This window comes from Lepidochelys olivacea (assembly GCF_965140295.1).
Source record: "Lepidochelys olivacea isolate rLepOli2 genome assembly, chromosome: 2".
Classification (NCBI taxonomy): Eukaryota; Metazoa; Chordata; order Testudines; family Cheloniidae; genus Lepidochelys; species Lepidochelys olivacea.
In genome coordinates this window covers 233,306,604-233,326,346 of record NC_140412.1, presented here as the reverse complement: position 1 = coordinate 233,326,346, position 19,743 = coordinate 233,306,604, and the positions used below count along the sequence as shown (strand labels likewise).

The 19,743-nt window shown below is 37.8% G+C and overlaps 1 protein-coding gene across 4 annotated transcripts in view; it reads left to right on the top strand.

The window, feature by feature from the left end:
• NEBL (nebulette) overlaps positions 1 to 19,743 on the top strand; it is a gene marked incomplete at its 5' end in the record, with an annotated part of 406,620 nt that overhangs the window by 284,870 nt on the left and 102,007 nt on the right. Inside the window, 3 exons of one of the 4 annotated variants that reach the window (XM_084619775.1) lie at positions 2,213 to 2,323; positions 10,002 to 10,112; positions 19,397 to 19,498. The exons of the other annotated variants lie outside the window; for them this stretch is intronic. Of the exons in view, the coding sequence (XP_084475901.1) occupies positions 2,213 to 2,323; positions 10,002 to 10,112; positions 19,397 to 19,498 (324 nt within the window). The remainder of the gene's footprint in view (positions 1 to 2,212; positions 2,324 to 10,001; positions 10,113 to 19,396; positions 19,499 to 19,743) is intronic. 4 annotated transcript variants of the gene reach the window in all.

Below are 19,743 nucleotides of genomic sequence, written 5' to 3'. Positions count from 1 at the left end.
TTAGGCTGACATGAGAGAGTGGGAGCCTCTCACTGTTTCTGGGCTGGGGAGTTGATTTCACCCCTTCTGTACTCCCCACTTCTTAAATTTCCTTTCACCCTCCACCCCGTTGCTTTTTCCTCAATCTCTCTCCTCCTCGTCCCCACCCAACCAATTCTTTCAAAAAGAAACTCTTTCAACATACCACAGAACTTATTTTAAAGGGTTTATTCTTTCTGGAGTTCATCAGCTGAAGTAATGTCTTAATTCTGACAGTATCTATTGCTTTACATTTTGGGAAGAGCATATTACTTGTGTCAGGGGGTGGCATATTTTTCACTCTGGCAAGTAGGTTCAGTTCTTGGGCCAATGAGTGTTAGGTACATTTTTCGGTCTGTGTGAGTCTGTAAATGTATGCATGCATACACACATATATGCAAGGTGCTACTGAGCCAAAAATATAGATTTCAGAAACGATTAGACCACCTCTTATTGACAACCACTTATGTCCTGGCGCTAGGAAGAAATGTTCCTGAAGGCATGTTGTTGCATGAATGTATTTTTGTCTATTTTGGGGGTGGAGAGTGAAAACTGGGAAGGGAGCCTTAGCAAAAGGAGTCAGCATATTACTGAGAATCAAAAGATCTGGGTTCCATTTCTGGTTCTGCCACTCACTCTGTGAGAATTTACAGACTCACACAGACTGTGGCAAAGTCACTTAACCTCTGGGTGCCTCAGTTTCTCATGTTTTGTATATAATAAACTGTGTCCAGTTATTCATATCTGAACTGAGATTTTTATATAATTCACATGCATTCCATATATTTTCTCTGAAACTTCAGTGCTGATTAGTTGTAAGTCTAGATCAAACATAAAAGCATATGTTTGCTGCTTTACTGACATTTATCTTCATGTGTCAGGAATAGGTAGGATAACTCACAAGTGGAATAACCATAATGGAGTTATTCTGAATTTTCTCATTCAAACATAAATGATATAACTGAGATAAGACATCATATAGCCTATAGAAGCCAAATATATGTGAAGCTGTTGCTGTTTTGTGCTATGTTGTTTAGTATCAAACGGCTACAGCATGTGGTGTTGCTGATTGTTAATAAAAGAACACTTAAAGATTTAATATATAACAAAAGTAAAAAAAATTGCTTTTTGTTTCAAAAGTTTTTTAGAGTGCTGTTTAGGTAACATGTTTTGTTGCAGTGGTTGAATACGATAAAGTGTTAGCTGACTAAGATTGTAAATTGCTGACCTCTAGTGTTCCATAGCCTTTGTTGGAGAATGTAGGTATTTTTAATATTGTATTTAGGCATCTTTTGTCAACTCACAAAAAAATCTGGGAAAAACGAATTTTCTGTATTTTAAAAAACAATAATTCATGGGAATAACCAGAGTAATAAATAATTAGACATGGTCCAGTTGGTGCATGTCAATTAAATATGATAATGCATTTAAGATGGCATATTCCTGATATCAGTGATTATTTTTAAAGATTATTTTATTAATTTAAAATTTATGCTCCTGACATACTTTGCTTCAGAGACAAAAACGGAAGCAAGCCAACAATTCTGTACTATGCTTCTGGCTTGCATCACTCTGTTGTGAGAAAGTTGCCATTGGGTTTTCTGTGCTTTGGTAATGATGCTTAGAAAATGCTAGCTTTGAATGGTAGTGAAAACACAGGAGAAATAACAAGAAATTTTAAAACAATATTTGATGTAGAAATCTTAAGTAGAAATTAATAAACAAATTGTTGTCTTCATATTCTTGTATTTGCCAGTGAAAATTAATTAGTGCCTCTTATTGAGTGTCTCAGTGTTCCATTATTTGTTTCTCCACTGAACACAATGTGCAAAACTCCAGAAAAATGAAAATATGTAGATAATTTTGCTTTTTGGATCAAGAAGTGAATTAATAAGTGGCATATTTTTTTACTGACTTTGCTTGCCTCATTCAAGGCTTCCTTCAAAATTTCTTCAATTTTAACTATCAGGCACATTATAGTGATTCATGGATTATATACACTAATCTGAAATATAAAGTGATTTGAAAATAAATGTGTATTCTTAAATTACTCTATAAGACTTTTCTAGGTCTTTTCCAGTACAAAGTCCTTTTGTACCATTTTACTTCAAAGTAAAACAAAGTGATTTGTTTAGTTACTATGTGATTCTCTTTGAAGTAATTCCTGCATTTTTTTGTCTTTTTTTCTTTCTAGACAAAGTACAAAGGATCTGCTAAAAAAGACCTTTCCAATTCTCTGTATAAGCAGATGCCAGCCACAATTGACAGTGTGTTTGCAAGAGAAGTTACACAGCTTCAGAGCAAGGTAAAGTTTAAAAAACAATTATTTTTAGTTTTTACAGATTAATTATGCAACAGAACACTACTACCCCCAGTAGCTTTAAACTGATATTTTATTACATATATGATTCACAGGATCCATTTCTCAGCTAGTGTATTGGCGTAGCTCCATTGATTTCAAAGGAGGTACTGCATTTTACATCAGCTGAAGATCTGGCTCATTATGTTTAGTAAATAGCATTTGAAAAACAGTAAGTCATTCATCAATGCATACATTAATTATTCCATAAGATGTTGTTGCATAATGTACGTAAAAGAAGACAAATCAAAATTATGTTGCAATCTACATGATCCAAGTGCCATATTGGCATTGTAAGATTTTTATCAACTCCTTACTGATAAACTCACAGCCTAAAAATATAGCGGTCTGATTTTCAGAGGTGCTTGAGAACCCATATCTCCTACTGACTTCAGTTGAAATTGCAAATGTTCAGCATTTTTGAAAATTAGGCTATACATTTTCAGTGTTATTCATCAGATTCCTACCAGTTTGAGATAGAAGGCCTGACTTCATTATTTAGTCCATGTTTTTTTGCCAAAGCTCAATTGTTCCCTGCAGTCTATTTTAGTGCTTTCTTTAGTCCAGTTGTGTCATTCAGATGGCATTGAGGGTAGAAAGCACTTAAGAACCCAAACATTTTTCTTGTTGGAACTCCACAAGGCTAAATAGCAAAAAGTTGGTTTTGAACTTGTGCATTAAATCAGGGGTTCTCAAACTCGGGGTTGGGACCCCTCAGGGGGTCAAGAGATTATTACATGGGGGATCATGAGCTGTCAGCCTCCACCCCAAACCCTGCTTTGCCTCCAGCATTTATAATGGTGTTAAATATATTAAAAAGTGTTTTTAATTTATAAGGGGGGGTCACACTCAGAGGCTTGCTATGTGAAAAAGGTCACCAGTACAAAAGTTTGAGAACCACTGCATTAAATGGATATCTAGAACTAATGCTGTCTACCCACCAGGTATTTGCACATTTTAGGTATTGCTCCCCCCACTTTCCATCTTAAACACATTTTTGAGACTCTTTTGAGACCTACCAGACCAGCAAAAGCAAAAAGCATAACATGATGCAGCTTTCAAGTACCTGAAGGGGGGTTCCAAAGAAGATGGAGCTCAGCTGTTCTCAGTGGTGGCAGATGACAGAAAAAGGAGCAATGGTCTCAAGTTGCAGTGGGGGAGGTCTAGGTTGGATATTAGGAAACAATATTTCACCAGGAGGGCGGTGAAGCACTGGGAATGGGTTACCTAGGGAGGTGGTGGAATCTCCATCCTTTGAGGTTTTTAAGGCCCGCTTGACAAAGCCCTGGCTGGGATGATTTAGTTAGTGTTGGTCCTGCTTTGAGCAGGAGGTGGAACTAGATGACCTCCTGAGGTCTCTTCTAACCCTAGTCTTCTATGATTCTATGAAGCAAAACCACACTGCCTATTCCATATTACATAAAATAAGTCAATCATACTACAGACTGATGTTCTATGGAAGTACTTTAAAGACTGTAACCATTCCTTTTGCAAATGAAAGAAAATGTTCATAGTAAAAGGAAACACTGAAATTAGATGGAGGAAATAGGTTTTGCTTTGTAAACTTAATTATCAAGTCAGCATTCAAAACTCCACAATGGTGGCAATGTTTCAGTCATGTCTGTAATAAGCAAATGTATTAATGTGAATTATATTTTACCTCTACTAGTTTGAAACAGAATACTTAGTGCAGTAAGTTAATTCAGAACAGTAACTAAAATGACATCAACATGACATGTCATTATAACATGATTAATTATAAGACTAAGTAGTGTTGTTGTAGTCACGTTGGTCCCAGGATATTAGAGACACAAGGTGGGTAAGATAATATCCTTTATTGATCTGACTTCTGTTGGTGAGAAAGACAAGCCTTTGAGCTTACACAGAAGATATTACCTCACTCACCTTGTCTCTCTGATTATAATAGTTACAGTTGAAATAAATTATAGATTGTAATAGTGATAAAGTAATAAAATTGTATAATGCTTTTTAAACACTTGGTTTGATTTATAAAGCATCAGTTAACTAGTTTGCCATGGGACTCACTCCTGGATCCATTCCAAATGAGAATATTATACAGAAATTATGTTTTCATATTTCATGTACAAAATCATGTTCTCTTACACACCAGTGATGTTAAGGAAAGGATCTGAGACTAAAAATAAAAACATTTGAGTCAGGAAAAAAAATCACAAAAAAAATCAATAGGGCTGCCCTTTTCTTATGACATTTATTGAAGATTTTGCCCAGCCATTCAATATTCCTAAAGAAATAAATATGCAATACAGTAGGTGCCATGCTATGTCACCAGTGCTTCCTTTGAAGTTTATAATATCCCCTTTTAAGTGTACACACATTATAAATCATAATAGACCATAAAACCGAAGACTGCTGATATATTTTTCCAACTTGTGTAAATCAATCCATCCTATAGAAAAAACCTGAGAAAGTGGTAAAATGACTTAAAAAAAAGTTTCAACTCAAGAGTTTTCAAGAAGGGGAAGAGGAGGTGGGGTGGTTACTTTGTTACAGAGCTGAATTTGAAATTGCTGTGAAGGAGCTCCTGAGGTATTCTCTCCTGGAAAATCTTCTTTACAGTATCCGAATCTAATCTATATTGTGTCTATCATTGTGGGATCTAGGAAGCAAATACAAAGTTTTTAAGCTTCAGTTTAGTCATGGTAGGATGATATTTGCTGCTGCTCCTCCCTCAGTGGGGTTATAGTTCAGTAGGCTGTCATTTTCTCCAAGGGACAATCTAAGATGGGGAATGGGAGGGAGGGTTCACTGGCCATTGTGCTACCACTTGTGTTGTGGAAAGGCTGTTAAAAACAGGGTGGAAAAGCTGTGCTCTCTTTCTGAAGGAGGTGATTGTTGGACCGTGATGGGGGTTGATTATAAATTTTAGACAATTTCCATGCTGACAGTAATAATTAGACTCATTTGTCCAATGTTCTGAGTGGGCCAGAGATTACTTGGGGAAGTTGCATGGAAAATTCCTTGGTTTCAGACAGGACAGTGGCACCTAGAGAGGCCACTGCCCACCTACAATCACCTTTCCCTGAACTCTGTGGGGGGAAAGCCTGGCTCCACTAAAGTCACTGACAAAACTCCTATGGACTTTAGTGGAGCCAGATTTCACCCTGTAGAGTTCTAGCCACATAATATTCATATGGAGGGGGTTCTACCATACTTGAGAGAGGGCATGATTATATGTTCTACTATGCTTCCTGTGCTTGCTGTTCAGGTTTGGCTGTATTTATACTTTTGCTTCCCTGTGTGATATACAGCGGAGGCACAAATGTGACCAGCTTTGTTGGCTTTTATAACAACCCTTTTTACTCTTTGTTTTTCAATGTCTGGAAAATGGAAATCCATTCTAGCAAAATTTTAGAATTTTTGAAAACTTTTCCTTCCTGAATTGGAACAAAAAGTAAAAAATGTGAAATTTTCATGTGAAGGGATTTCTAGAAAATTTTCATTTGGGGGGAAATGAAACAGAATTTTTTGGCTTGTTGGCTATCCATCTGGAAAGTTCTTATCAATTTTACTTTCTCCCTGCAGGCAGAAAGTGGAATTGAGATGAGCCTTCCAGCTGAGCAACCAGGGAGCCATCATTTTGACTTTTCCATTGGAAAAATAGACATTTTCTAGCAAGCTGGAATTTTCCCACAGAAAATTCTGATTTTACAAAAATGGCATTTTCCACTGGAAAATTCCCCATGAACTCTAGTTTTGTGCCTTGTCTTTTTCAACGCTGAAAAACAACTATGAGACCCCCTTCCCCAACATTTTTTTAAAAAGTATCACACACAAAGATAAAGCATTTCTAATGGCTCAAGGAAGGAAATGATGTAAGGAACATCATTAAAGATTGTACACATTCCATCACTTTGTTTCTACCATGACAAAAAAATTGTGCTGGTTATTCCTTATCTGGAAAAAAAAAGGACCCAAAGCAAATTGAAGATTAGGGCATGTCAGCAGACAATTTAATTTTCCTCTTTTGAGCAGTTGCTACATATGGATGTTTAATAATATTTTCTGCTTGTTTTTGATGATGATGATAAATCAAGTGAATCTTAAGTCCCAGGTTTGACTTCCAGGAGAGTCATAGAGCATGGACGTAATTTCTTTCTAATAAACAGAGCCCTCCTGTTATTTTAAGATGTGCTGTAAGTGGTTTCTTGAGCTTTATTGCACCATTGTAATGTAATTTATTGAGACCAAAACTGGCATCCAAGTTTGTAAAGGTTACCCTTCAATTTTATGCTTGGTACCCATATTACACAATGTTACACTGTTAGGTATAACTCTTAATGCTTTTGTTATGGTGAAGTATGTTGTGTCCATAATTTTCTCTCTGCCTGAAAAGCAGCAAATAGTAATAGCCCAGCTGGCTATTAGTTATAATTCTGTATTCAAACGCATATCTGGTAACTTAATTCTTTCACGGACATATTACATGCCATTTCCTCTACTACTGCGTGCACGTTTTATATATATTCCTAGATCAAAAACAGAAAACCCAACAACGACAAAACAAGCAACAATAACACTAGGTTAAATTGGTGTCAAGGTTGAGGGTTCATATCAGTAACTTAATGATAAATGTAAAGGTAAAAATTATTTTAAAACATTGTAATTATGCAAAAACAAGCATTAGTAACTCAGGAAATTCGGAGTTAAGGTTAAACTTGAAAGAAAACTAAATATGTTAAGTATGGAAATGCATAGCCAGGGTACCAAAACAGTCTTGACTCTGTCCTATATTGACACTATGGTGTGGGAGGAGAGAGAGCTAAAACTTATTTTATCTATACAAATCGGTTTAATCTCTGGCACAAACTCTAAAATGCATTCATCATAATGTATTGTTATTACATGGGGCAGAGTTAAGGCTTTTTGTAGGACCTGTAATCTTTAATCTTTCTGTAAAGCACATTTATTGTGCTATATACTAATGTTTAAAAATAAAAACTAATATGCCATAGCATGGAAAATTTATATGAAATAGGAAGAAATTTATAAACACAAGATAACTTACTGTAGATAAATAACATGTTTCCAAGAATACTGGTGAAATTGACATTTCTAGAACTCTTTCAAACTTGATTATCCATATTATGGGAAATAGTTTATGGATATATGATCTCTTTGCACTCCAGATGGGTAGATTACATTAGATGAATTTTTGGCTTGTTCCAATGAAAAATAATTCTGTCATTCTATATCTTGCAAAATAAAATATTACATTATTACATAGAATCATAGAATATCAGGATTAGAAGGGACCTCAGGAGGTCATCTGGTCCAACCCCCTGCTCAAAGCAGAACCAATCCCCAACTAAATCATCCCAGCCAGGGAGTTGTCAAGCCTGACCTTAAAAACTTCTGAGGAAGGAGATTCCACCACCTCCCTAGATAACCCATTCCAGTGCTTCACCACCCTCCTAGTGAAAAAGTTTTTCCTAACATCCAACCTAAACCTCCCCCACTGCAACTTGAGACCATTACTCCTTGTTCTGTCATCTGCTACCACTGAGAACAGTCTAAATCCATCCTCTTTGGAACCCCCTTTCAGGTAGTTGAAAGCAGCTATCAAAGCCCCCCTCATTCTTTTCTTCTGCAGACTAAATCCCAGTTTCCTCAGCCTTTCCTCATAAGTCATGTGCTCGAGCCCCCTAATCATTTTTGTTGCCCTTCGCTGGACTCTTTCCAATTTTTCCACATCCTTGTAGTGTGGGGCACAAAACTGGACACAGTACTCCAGATGAGACCTCACCAATGTTAAATAGAGGGGAATGATCATGTCCCTCAATCTGCTGACAATGCCCCTTACATAATTAAGATAAATGGAGAACACTGAGAAAGGAGATTATAAAGAATACAGCTGTCAAGTTGCAAGCTAAATACATTTCCACTGAGCTACTGAAAAAGCTTTGTTTTCATAAACGACTGGATGCTGTAGTGCAATTAACATACAGTTCATCACGTTGGTAGCTTTGGAGCTACAGCCAACATTTCAATATAAAAAATGAAATGTTGGACCAGCAAAGTGGATGGTGCTACGTGGATACAACAAAGTGGATGATCCTATTTTGGAAGCAATCTTGGGACTTATTCTTCAGACGGGCTAGTGTTGGAAACATCATGAAAGCGACTCCCTGCGAGGGAGGGGTAGAGGGAAAATATTTCTGTATAGCATGTTTTATACCTTTTGATAGCGGATTACAAAAGTAGAGTGCTATTATAGTCAGGGCCGGCTCTAGGCACCAGCAAAACAAGCAGGTGCTTGGGGCGGCACATTTCTAGGGGTGGCATTCCGGCACCGGCCAAGCCGCCCCTAGAAATGTGCCCCAGCTTGCCTTTGCTCCGCCTCTGCCTGCTCCCCGGAGCGCGCTGCCGCCGCTCTGCATCTCTCCCTCCCTCCCAGGTTTGTTGCGCGCGAAACAGCTGTTTGTTACAGTCACTGTGTCGTGCAGCAAGCCTGGGAGGGAGAGGGGAGAAGCCGAGTGGCGGTGCACTCTGGGGAGCAGGTGGAGTGGAGGTGAGCTAGGGCGGGAGGTTGGGGGGGAATGCGGCATGCCCGGGGGAGGAGGCGGGGCCGGGGATTTGGGGAAGGGGTTGGGAAGGAGCGGAGTTGGGGCGGGGCAGCACGAAAAAAAAGCGGGGGCGGCCGAATTTTTTTTCTTGGGGCCGCAAAAATTCTAGAACCGGCCCTGATTATAGTCTTGTTGGGGGCTACTTGCTTTGCCAGCCGCAAAATGTAATATACAATACAACAAGATAGTGGCTCAGATTTTTGTTTTGCTATAAATTTTATCTGGTTTTTGTTGTTGTTTTCTGAGGACAAAGCCATCTTTGGTTTTACATCCTTCAGAAATATGGCACATTTTATGTTTTCCATGTTTTGGATTTGCATTAATATGGTAGTATGACAAAAAAGCTACTTTTCACATTTATCTTTGATCTGTGGATCTTCTTGTTACACTATATAGTCAGTGTAGGTACTTTATATCCCCTTGGGTGCTTGATTTGTGGTTCTCCTATAGAATCCTCGTGCCTTGCAAATAGCCAAGATAGGATATTTCCACAGATTTCCAATACCATATATTTAAATAGTCCAGGGCCATGTTCTTAGGTGCTATTTTCTCGAGAATTTTAGGGTATTATCTTCTTTGTATTGAGGATTTTAGTTTCAAATCATCCTTCTCCTGATCAACTTTCAACCTTATTGTTTTAGTATTTGCTGTTTTCTCATGGATTATTTTAATGCTTGCTATAGAGAGCTGTTTGAAAACACATCTCTTTGATGCTTGTTTCTTCTTCAGGCATCAAAACCTGGTAAATTTTCTAAATGTAAGCATAAAAGCTTATGTTAAGGATAGGTATATTGTAAGCTTTTCATGTTTGGTGGACGTGTATGTATATATACACATGCAGTACTATGAAAGCTGTAGGACTGCTTGTTTGGCTTAATTTCTACTACAAAAATAAGCAAACTAGTTCATATATTCAAGCTAGTGTCATTTTCCTTCAAAATAGTGATTAATAAATTTAAGTATTATCCTTTTAAAATGATACCTGCTATTATATCTGTCTTTATCTACATCTTGTTAAGGTACTCTACAAACAGAAACATGATGCTGAAAAAGGGACATCAGATTATGCACATATGACAGAGCCCCCAGATGTTAAGCATGCTATGGAAGTCAGTAAACGCCAGAGTAATGTAAGTACTCTCTTCTCTTAATTTATTACATTGTTGCAGTAGTGGTCGAGTCTATTTACTGCATATAAAATGTTCATGTTATATTTCAGTGTTCCATGGGGTTTTATTTAGCTTTCTAAAACCATCCATATATATATGAAAAGTAAAAATATGTATTTAAAAATCACTGGGAGCATAACCTCTGTGTGTGTGCGTGTGTGTAGGTTAAGCGTCAAAGTATTTTTAGGTTTCAGAGTAGCAGCCGTGTTAGTCTGTATTCGCAAAAAGAAAAGGAGGACTTGTGGCACCTTAGAGACTAACCAATTTATTAGAGCATAAGCTTTCGTGAGCTACAGCTCACTTCCTCAGATGCATATCGTGGAGACTGCAGCAGGCTTGTTTCATATTCTCTGTGTATATATAAAGCCTGCTGCAGTCTCCACGATATGCATCTGAGGAAGTGAGCTGTAGCTCACGAAAGCTTATGCTCTAATAAATTGGTTAGTCTCTAAGGTGCCACAAGTCCTCCTTTTCTTTTAAAGTATTTTTAAGTACCTATTTTTATGCTAGATCATAGAGGAGGAGTTGTCTGTTATGCCATTAGTTTTTAAATTTGTTTTAAAGAAAAGTTCCCTGAATTTACATTTGCATATTTTATACTTTAAAACAGCATATTTATTTATGCTTTATTTATGCAAAACACAGAATGGCTTCTATGTCTTTGAGTGTCAATCTTCATACACATGAGTAAGATTATTCACAGGAGTAATCCTAAAGAGTTCAATTGAACAATTCATGAGCATATTTGCAGAATATGGACGTGTGGGTGCAACAGTGTAATAGATGGTAAAATTACTGATTTTTCAGGGGACTGCATTGGAGTCACTGAGGAGTAGAATTTGTCCCCATAGTTTTTTCAAAAATAAGTTTCCATTGCTGTTTTACAAATAAATTTATGAAAGAGTTGTTTAAAAATCTAATATATTTTATGGATGCTTTGTTAGCTTTTTACATTTCTCTCAGCTTAGACAATAAAATAGCATTATCACTTTATTTAAGGTTTTGACTGTGTAAATTTGGTTTCAGTTTCATGTTCTCATACACTAGTTCAATGCTGCATTTTTATGGTTGCAAATGCTAGAGAAATATTTATTTTGATTGAAAAACATAAATACAAAAAACAATTTCAAGGAAAAAAATCTGTTGGTCTTAGGTTTTGCAAAAGCTTTATTTATACTAAACTTGAATTTTAGGCAAAATTTGGCTAGAATAATTAGGTCGCTTTAAGGGAATGTAAAAATGATGAGATAAACCAAAAAGTAAGGACATTTAAAGGTAAGGCTAAGTTGGTCTTTTGTACCGAGGTACTGGAGTCATGTCAGGTCAGCATGAGATATTCTGCCCTTTCTGCTTTTTAAACAAAGCTCTCATGCTTTTTTAAAAGATCTGCTCTAGGAATTATTATGGGGAAGTTCTATGGCCTGTGATATACAGGTCAGATTAGATGATCACAATGGTTCCTTCTGGCCATGGAATCTACGAATATGTTTGTTACATACCTTAGGAAAAATGAAGTTAAGGCCTTAATTCTGAATGTCCTTTTTTATAAATTTGTGCTGGCATTTTAACAATAGCTTAATCAACGCTGTCCACTTCAAAATGTAACACAACCCTTAGGCTAATTCCCAGATGTTTAAAACCTTGAGAGCTGGTCAGCAACTAAGGGCATGTCTACACTTACCTCTGGAGTGATTGATCCAGCGGGGGTCAATTTATCGTGTCTAGTGAAGATGCGATAAATCGACCACCGAGCACTTTCCTGTCGACTCTGGTACTCCACCGGCGGAAAAGCATAGCCGGAGTCAACAGGGGAGTGTCAGCAGTCAGCCTACCGCAGTGAAGATACTGCGGTAAGTTGCTCTAAGTACACTGACTTCAGTTATGCTATTTTTGTAGCTGAAGTTGCGTAACTTAGACCAACTTAGCTCCTTCCCCCCCCCCCCCAGTGTAGACAAGGCCTAAGAGGCTGTTGGGAGATTTCAGGGGGGTATTATGCTGGGAAGAGGAAGGATTTCTACTGCTGGGACATATGTGTGAGCTGCGACTCCCAAGAGTAAGTCACAACCAGCCCTGCTTTGCCCTCTTGCTTGAAACCTGCCAAGCTGTGCCTCCTCTTGCTTTTGGAAATCACCAGGATGTCAGATGAAGAGAGGGTATGAAACGGGGCATAGCTTGAGAGAAGATGCCAGTGGCTCTGGAAATGAACTTGCAGCATAAAACTCTCTGCCCATGGAGATGGGGGTCCTTTCCGGTCCTCAGTAAGGATGGTGAAAGGAGTGTTGCAGATGTGGAAGGGTTTTATTGGGGCTAGGGAAAGAAACAAGAATGGGAAAAGAGATGGGATCCATGATATGTGAGGAGTTGAGGAGAAGTACAGGAGAGGGGCTTTAGGTTCAAAAACTATCATCATCTGTACTTAACTATCCTTTGAATTTTAATTATAATTTGTAAATCCACAGTCCAGAACAGCCCCTCTTTGTTCCCACAGCTGTGCGTACTCCTGTTAACAGCATTAATGAAGGCAGTGTGCAGATGGGGAAGTAAATAAAAAGCAGTCGTGCTGTCTCCATTCGTGCTATAAACACAGCACAATAGAAAGTTTGTTAAATAAAGGAGAACAAACACAGAGGAGAAAGATGTTTTGTTATGATACTGTTTAACAGAATATTAAAAATAATGGAAAATGTGGGGGGAAAATTCAGCCTGAACAAACCAGCTTGTTGCATCCAGTTCACTGTTTTTTTCTTGTTTGCTGATATAGAGCTAAGATGGGGTGGAGATATATTTTTATTGCCCGTGAGAAATGGGGTATGTAACACCAGTTATGGTTACACACCTACTGTGTGTAATTACTGGGCACCATGCTGAATATTTGCTTGGGGATTTCTCATTTTGTGAGAAAAGGTTTAATTAAGAACCACATGAGGCTTCCCATTCAACTCTGAATCTGGAAGTTTGTTAATGGACATATTAAGGATTCCAAATATGAAGCATCTGTCTCTTGGAACTTAGGCTGTTTGTAGAATCGTTGCTTTGAGGAGAGTGCAGTGGTAGAGGGAAACTCTTGCAGGAATAGGAAGACAAAGCTCTTTTATCCACCACTCAGTACAGTATACCTAAGAGAGTAGAATGTATGTTTACTTACAATGGTCTGCCAATTCAATTCAACCTTTACATGCAGGGTTTACATCTAAAAGGATTAGGATGTGTTTAAGACTATTTACTCAGTTTTAAAATAAGACTGACATTTATACTCAACTGTGTGAAATGTGCAATTTCCTTTAAAAATGAAGATTGGATTCCACTTACAATACATTTGTGCTGACAATTTGAAACTGGGATGTGCTGTAGGCCTTCACACCACTTTGAATAACATTAACACCCTGCTCAAGTGTGGGTTGAAGCTGCATAATAGAGAAATACTGTAAAATCTCCTGAACAATGTGATCATTTGTAAAACGAAACATTTTCTACCTTTTTAATACTTCTACCAAAGAAAATCACTCTCCACAAAGTATAAAAGAAACATTTTTAGCTGTAGGAAATATACTTGCAATATTATTCTAAGCACTGTTCAGTGTTGGAATGAAAGTATGTTTGTTTAATGCAGACTATTTCTCTATAAATTGTGTTTCTGTTACATACAAGTTTGTGTGAAATGAACATTAACAGTCTGACTTCATCACACAAATGCCGTGCAGTTTGGAGAGAGACTGCCAGTCTATCCTATATATACATTATGACTGTATGTGGAGCCATCCTTTTATCTAATCCAAAATTTTCCAAACCCTGGACTGTAGTTTTTGCTGGTGGTCTATAGAGATCTGGCTGGTCACATGGTACAGGCTCCCCCTCTTTCAAGTTGAGAAAAACAGAACAGATGGGAGGGAGAGAAGAAATGAATAGCAAAAGAAGACAACACAATTAACTTTTTCAGAAAAGGAGAAAATCCTTGTTCCGGTTAGGTAACTGTAGTTGCCATAGGGCAATAAGATGCAACTGGTTTGATGGGTGGGTGGCGGTGAGTTACAACTGAAGGAAGAGGTGATCCTCAGACAATCTGTGAAGACATAGTTAAGATTATGAAAAGTTTAGCACTTATACAAAGGTTTACCTATTCAATTTGTTTTTAAAATGTTAATTAAACCTTATCGCATCCTACTGTAAAATAAGAAAGTGTCATTATCCCCATTTTACAAATAAGGAATCTGAGACAGTCTTTCCCAGAGCCACACAAAGTAGATGGCAGAGTTGAGACTAGAGCCCAGGTCTCATGGCAGCTGGTTCCATGCTTATCCCACTAGGCAATGTTGTCTTTAAAGTGTTAGTCACCAATTTGGAAAACTCCTGGAATGTATGCAGGCTCTGTGCAGTCCAAATGAAGTCAGAGTTTTTAACATCCCCACTGACCAATTAAAATGCACTATTTTCAGAAAAGCATGTTAACACATAGGAATGTATGTTTATCTTTTAAAATGCAAGTGCGAATACTGTCCACAAAAACAATTTCCAGGATAGAAATTACATGTCCTTTGATAAGACCCGATCATCAGAATTAAAATTAAGAGCATTTATAAACACCATCATTTGTCCACCACCATTTTGGAAATTGCTGTGTGGCAGGATTCTTGTTTTTCCTCTGATGAAGGTTGCATTAAAACTATGGATCCAGTCGTATTCTATGCTGCATATATATTAGGAAAAGCACCCAGAGCTGTCTAACTTTCTGTTGACAGTGGTTGTGAACAGCAGCTCACCCAGATCACCCCCAACTGGTGTTGAAAACGGTTTTATTGCTAGCGTAAATGGGACCAAATAGTTTTCAGCCCCATTACCAGAAAGGATGATGGTGTCAGTCTGTAATGGTCCAGAAATATTTTTGTTTCATCTACACTGGCAGGGAAACAGTTTTCAACACCATTTGAGGGGGAACCATGCAAAGCTGTTGTTTGTCAGCAACAAACTATGTTTGTCAGCAACTAGTCATTTTCCTTGTGTAGATGGACTCCAGAGTGACAGCACTGTAGTGCAGAGTCAGGGGGCTCAGATGGAGAGCCATTAGGGTAATTAGAGTGAGTTACGGGCCATTTCAAAGTACCAAAATGATTAGTTCACTTTAAGACTAAGGGTCAAATTCTGCCCTCAGATATATGTGCACATGTCTGCACAAGTCCTATGTGTGCACAAGTCTTATTGACTTTCGATTGTATATATCAGAAGTAGCAACAGAGGCTTGCACACTTCTTAAAATTCCATTTTGAACACGGGTGAGGGAGAGGGACATGATAAATAACTGCAGAAAGGCATCTCAATCCTTTAATACTAGGCCTCTTTTACTGAACTCTAAATGTAATATGAAAAATAAATCAGCTGATTGACAGCCAATGACTCTGCATCCTACATGGCAACCGGTTTAAGTTGCATTTCCCAATGAATAGAAACTATAATGCAAGTGCCTGTTATAAAATCAAAGCTAAATCATCTCAAAGATGTAGAATGTAAGCACTGAAAGACAGATCCTCAGCTGGTGTAAAATGGGTGCATCTCATTAGACTTTAGTGGACATGTCCCTATTTAAATGAGCTGGCCCTATAAAAATTAATCAACTAATTATGAGCTAGGGCTGAATATTTTCTGTGCTTTGCAAGTAATTCCGACTATTCAGCTAAATCTGGAGAGGCAGAAAGACTTTTTAAATTCAGATTAGCAGTCAGTTCACTACATGTTCCTTTAAAACTATTCAGTGGATGAAGCCACTTTTTATAGCAATTGTCTAAAATGATAGGCTAGTTTAAAATTAATAAACCAATATAAAGCTAACAAGAGTATTTGGTGAGAAATATTTTAACATACCCATAATAATTGCAAAGATGAAATAGATGCAGATTTTTTCCTCTTGTCTCTATTTCTTTTTCTCCCTCACACTCCTCATTAGTCTTCTGTTAACTCTCTGCTTATCCTTCTCACTGCTGCCAAAAACTGACGGAGTCTCAGCAACAGAGTTCTATACAAAAATAAGTTTGGATGGGCGCATCAGACATGGCCAGCCACAGTGAGAGACAGAAAGTAGTTCTTGAGCTACCTGTGACATTGTTCTGAAGGGATTAAGAGATTGACAGTTTTTCTATTTAATATTTGCATTATGATTCCAATCCTGACTGGCAGCTATCTCTTTGCATGAGACTGAACAAACAGAGTAAAAGATGGTCCCTGCCCCAAACTGCTGAATCTCTGTCTTTCCCTTTCCTACACAGTAGGTATTTCCTCCATTTCCTTTTCCATTGCTTTTCTTCTTTTGTAACAAGTTTCTCTTTTCTTTGTTTCATTTTTCCACCTTATTTGCTTTTCCTCTTCCCTCTTGTGATCTTTTTCTTTCACTTCCCATGCTCTGTACCCCAGCCGATGATTGTGCACATTCAGGTGGTGTGTTAGTCGCTGAGGCATCTGTTCCCCTTCTCTAGCAGAATAGTTTTCATTTTACTGTTATAACATAGCACTATATATAAAAAAAATAAAAATAAAAAAAGCATTTCACTTGACGGAGCAGAATAGCAGCTGTGTAACAGAGGCCAGCACATTGTCCCAGTGGGGAAGGGTCAGCATCCAGAGACTGAGGTTATTCAGGAAATGGGAAACATATTTTTTCTTTCTTTGGCCTATCTCTGACAAACTACTGTTCTGCTGCATAACATTTTTATTCTCACTGGAGTATGACAAGCCGCAGAATGGAGCAAATATAGATTGCAGACATTTGTAAAATGTTAGATGACTTTCCCTCAGACATAAGTAATAGGTATTCTGGTTTAGGTGCAGGAAGAATAATAATTCACTCAAGGGAAGCTATTGCAATAGGTCCTGAATCAAATATCATTGGAAACGGTGAAATATACAGGATTGTCACTGTCTGATGTTTTTTCCCTCCTTCATCCTAAAACTAGCCATAATCCATTATTTCATGCTGTAAATGACCATGTCATTTGGGCGCAATAAGTGCCCAAGCTTTCACCACTTCCACCACCATGGTTTGTGGTACACTGATTTTCCCTTATTTGAATTTACTAGTCACTTCAATCCTAATGTCTGTTTTTAGCACATATGCTGGCCTTTAATTTGCAATTTACATGGATGGTAGGGCTCTATTCAAAAACCTGTCCCTGCTGCCTTTGTGGTGTTCACCTCACCTCATGTGGTCATTAGGATGAACAGCATATAATTAGCTGAATCCATGTAAAGCTCTGCAATGCAAGTGCTTGTATGTACACGTAGTTTTCTTTAAAAAACAAACTGGTAGCAAACAAGAAATGTTAGTTTTAAGGATGGGTGATGATTATGATAGCATTTTATCTGAGTTTAGCTGTTGATTGTACTGTGTCACTCTTTGTGGGTTAAAAATGCTAAGATCTGATTTGTGGGCAAACTGCCAGCAGATTGAAGCTTACTTAGCTTGTCTATTAGGCTGACATCATATGGATGCAAACTTACTTTCTGGTTGGCTTAAAGATACTTTAAAAATATTTGCAAAAAACGGATAGATATATTTTCTTTTTTATGCATTCTTTCTACAAACTGTAATGGTTCAGAGCCACAGTTCGTGAACGCTGACCAATCAGCTGAATTTGTTAAAATCATGCACAGATTCGAATATTACATTTGAAAATAGGAATTTTACCTTTAGGTTTGTGATCGCTAAAGTCTCAAGCTGAAGGAATCTCAAAAGAGCCTATGATGCTGAAATATAATACTGAAACATTGTAAGGTCTTAAGCAACAGAAGAAATTCTAAAAGACCCTGCAGTAATACAGAAATGATGCGGATGCATTGATGCAATGCCAGATTTTATTTTCTGCTCTCTAATTTCCACACAAGGTTTTGATTGGATTGAAGCTTTGAAGTATCAAGGGAAATTTTCTTGATCATGCAGAATGATTCAACGAAATAATTCATGAAAATTGGCTTGTGACTTGGCACTTGTACTTCTGCAAGGGAGAGAGAAGGTCCAGGGAAAAGAGAACTATAACTTGAGGTCTTGGGACTCTGGAATATATCAGAGGTCTGTGCAGTTTCCCTACATGCACAGAGGAGAATCTTTGGATGTATCGTGCTCATGCTTGGCCTTCAGGCTAAGGCCCTCCTAGCCCATTCATTATATTCCTGGCGTTTTCCTCAGTCAAGAATTTTCTGCCCTGAACATCTCATGCTGAAACATGAAGAAAGATGTCACCTCAACTTAGTGGCTCCCCAAGAATCCCTGTGATCATGTTTGATGGGAGGAGCATTTAATAAAATACCAACTACAGTGCTGCAACTGAGAGAAAAGGAGTACTTGTGGCACCTTAGAGACTAACCAATTTATTTGAGCATAAGCTTTCGTGAGCTACAGCTCACTTCATAGGATGCATTCAGTGGAAAATGACTCATTTCCACTGACTGCATCCGATGAAGTGAGCTGTAGCTCACGAAAGCTTATGCTCAGATAAATTGGTTAGTCTCTAAGGTGCCACAAGTACTCCTTTTCTTTTTGTGAATACAGACTAACACGACTGCTACTCTGCAACTGAGAGAGTTATTCATCCCATTAGGATTTCAATTCCTGTACAGTACAGTAGTGGCCTACTGGACTGTGGGATTCTGTGCAGCACAGGGGGGTATAGAACAAGATTTGCTCATATGAAAAGACTTATTCCTTTCACTGTTAGAATTTTTCTGAAATGCTGTGCCTTTTAACAAAATCATGTGATTCTTTGGAATGCTAGCACTTTATTCTAGTCTTAAACAAAACCATTTTTATGCTCACATTATCTTGTATATTTCTGAAATTTTTTTCTTTATCTTGTTAATCTGTGTGGGGGGCTTACTAAATAATCCCTAGAGAGACAAGGTGGGTGAGGTGATATCTTTTATTGGACCAACTTCTGTTGGTGAGAGAGACAAGCTTTCGAGGTTACACATAGTTGCTGCTGCTTCTTCTGAAGAGCTCTGTGTAAGCTCAAAAGCTTGTCTCTCTCACCAACAGAAGTTGATCTAATAAAAGATACTACCTCACCAGCCTTGTGTCTCTAGTATCCTGGGACCAACATGGCTACAACAACACTGCATAAATAATCCCTGTCAAGTAGGACTGGGGTGGAACAAATGATTTTATCTGGAGGTTTATTGCTTTTGGTGGCTGAGTTCATAAGTCATTCAAATATGATTTATAAACTTCTAACTCCGTTTGTTAAACACAACTGTCTTTTGTTTGGCAGGTGTCATATAAGAAAGATGTGCAAGATACACACAGATACACTGAAGTGCTGAACAGGCCAGACATAAAGATGGCAAGCAAGATATCAAAGATAATAAGCAATGTATGATCTTCAGTGACCCTTTCTGTCCGTTTTAAAACTTACTGACTATTTTATTCATTCCATCCTCTGTCAAAGTGTAAAGAATGCTGTCTAAAATGTTAAAACTTAGACACCTACATTTATATTTAGCCATCTGTGTCTTTCTACATGTTGGGACAGTACCTAGCATGTTTTGGCTGCTACTGTAACAGTATGTAATATAGTTTAATTTTTTTATTGTAGAAAAATTAAGCTATCCAGAAGTC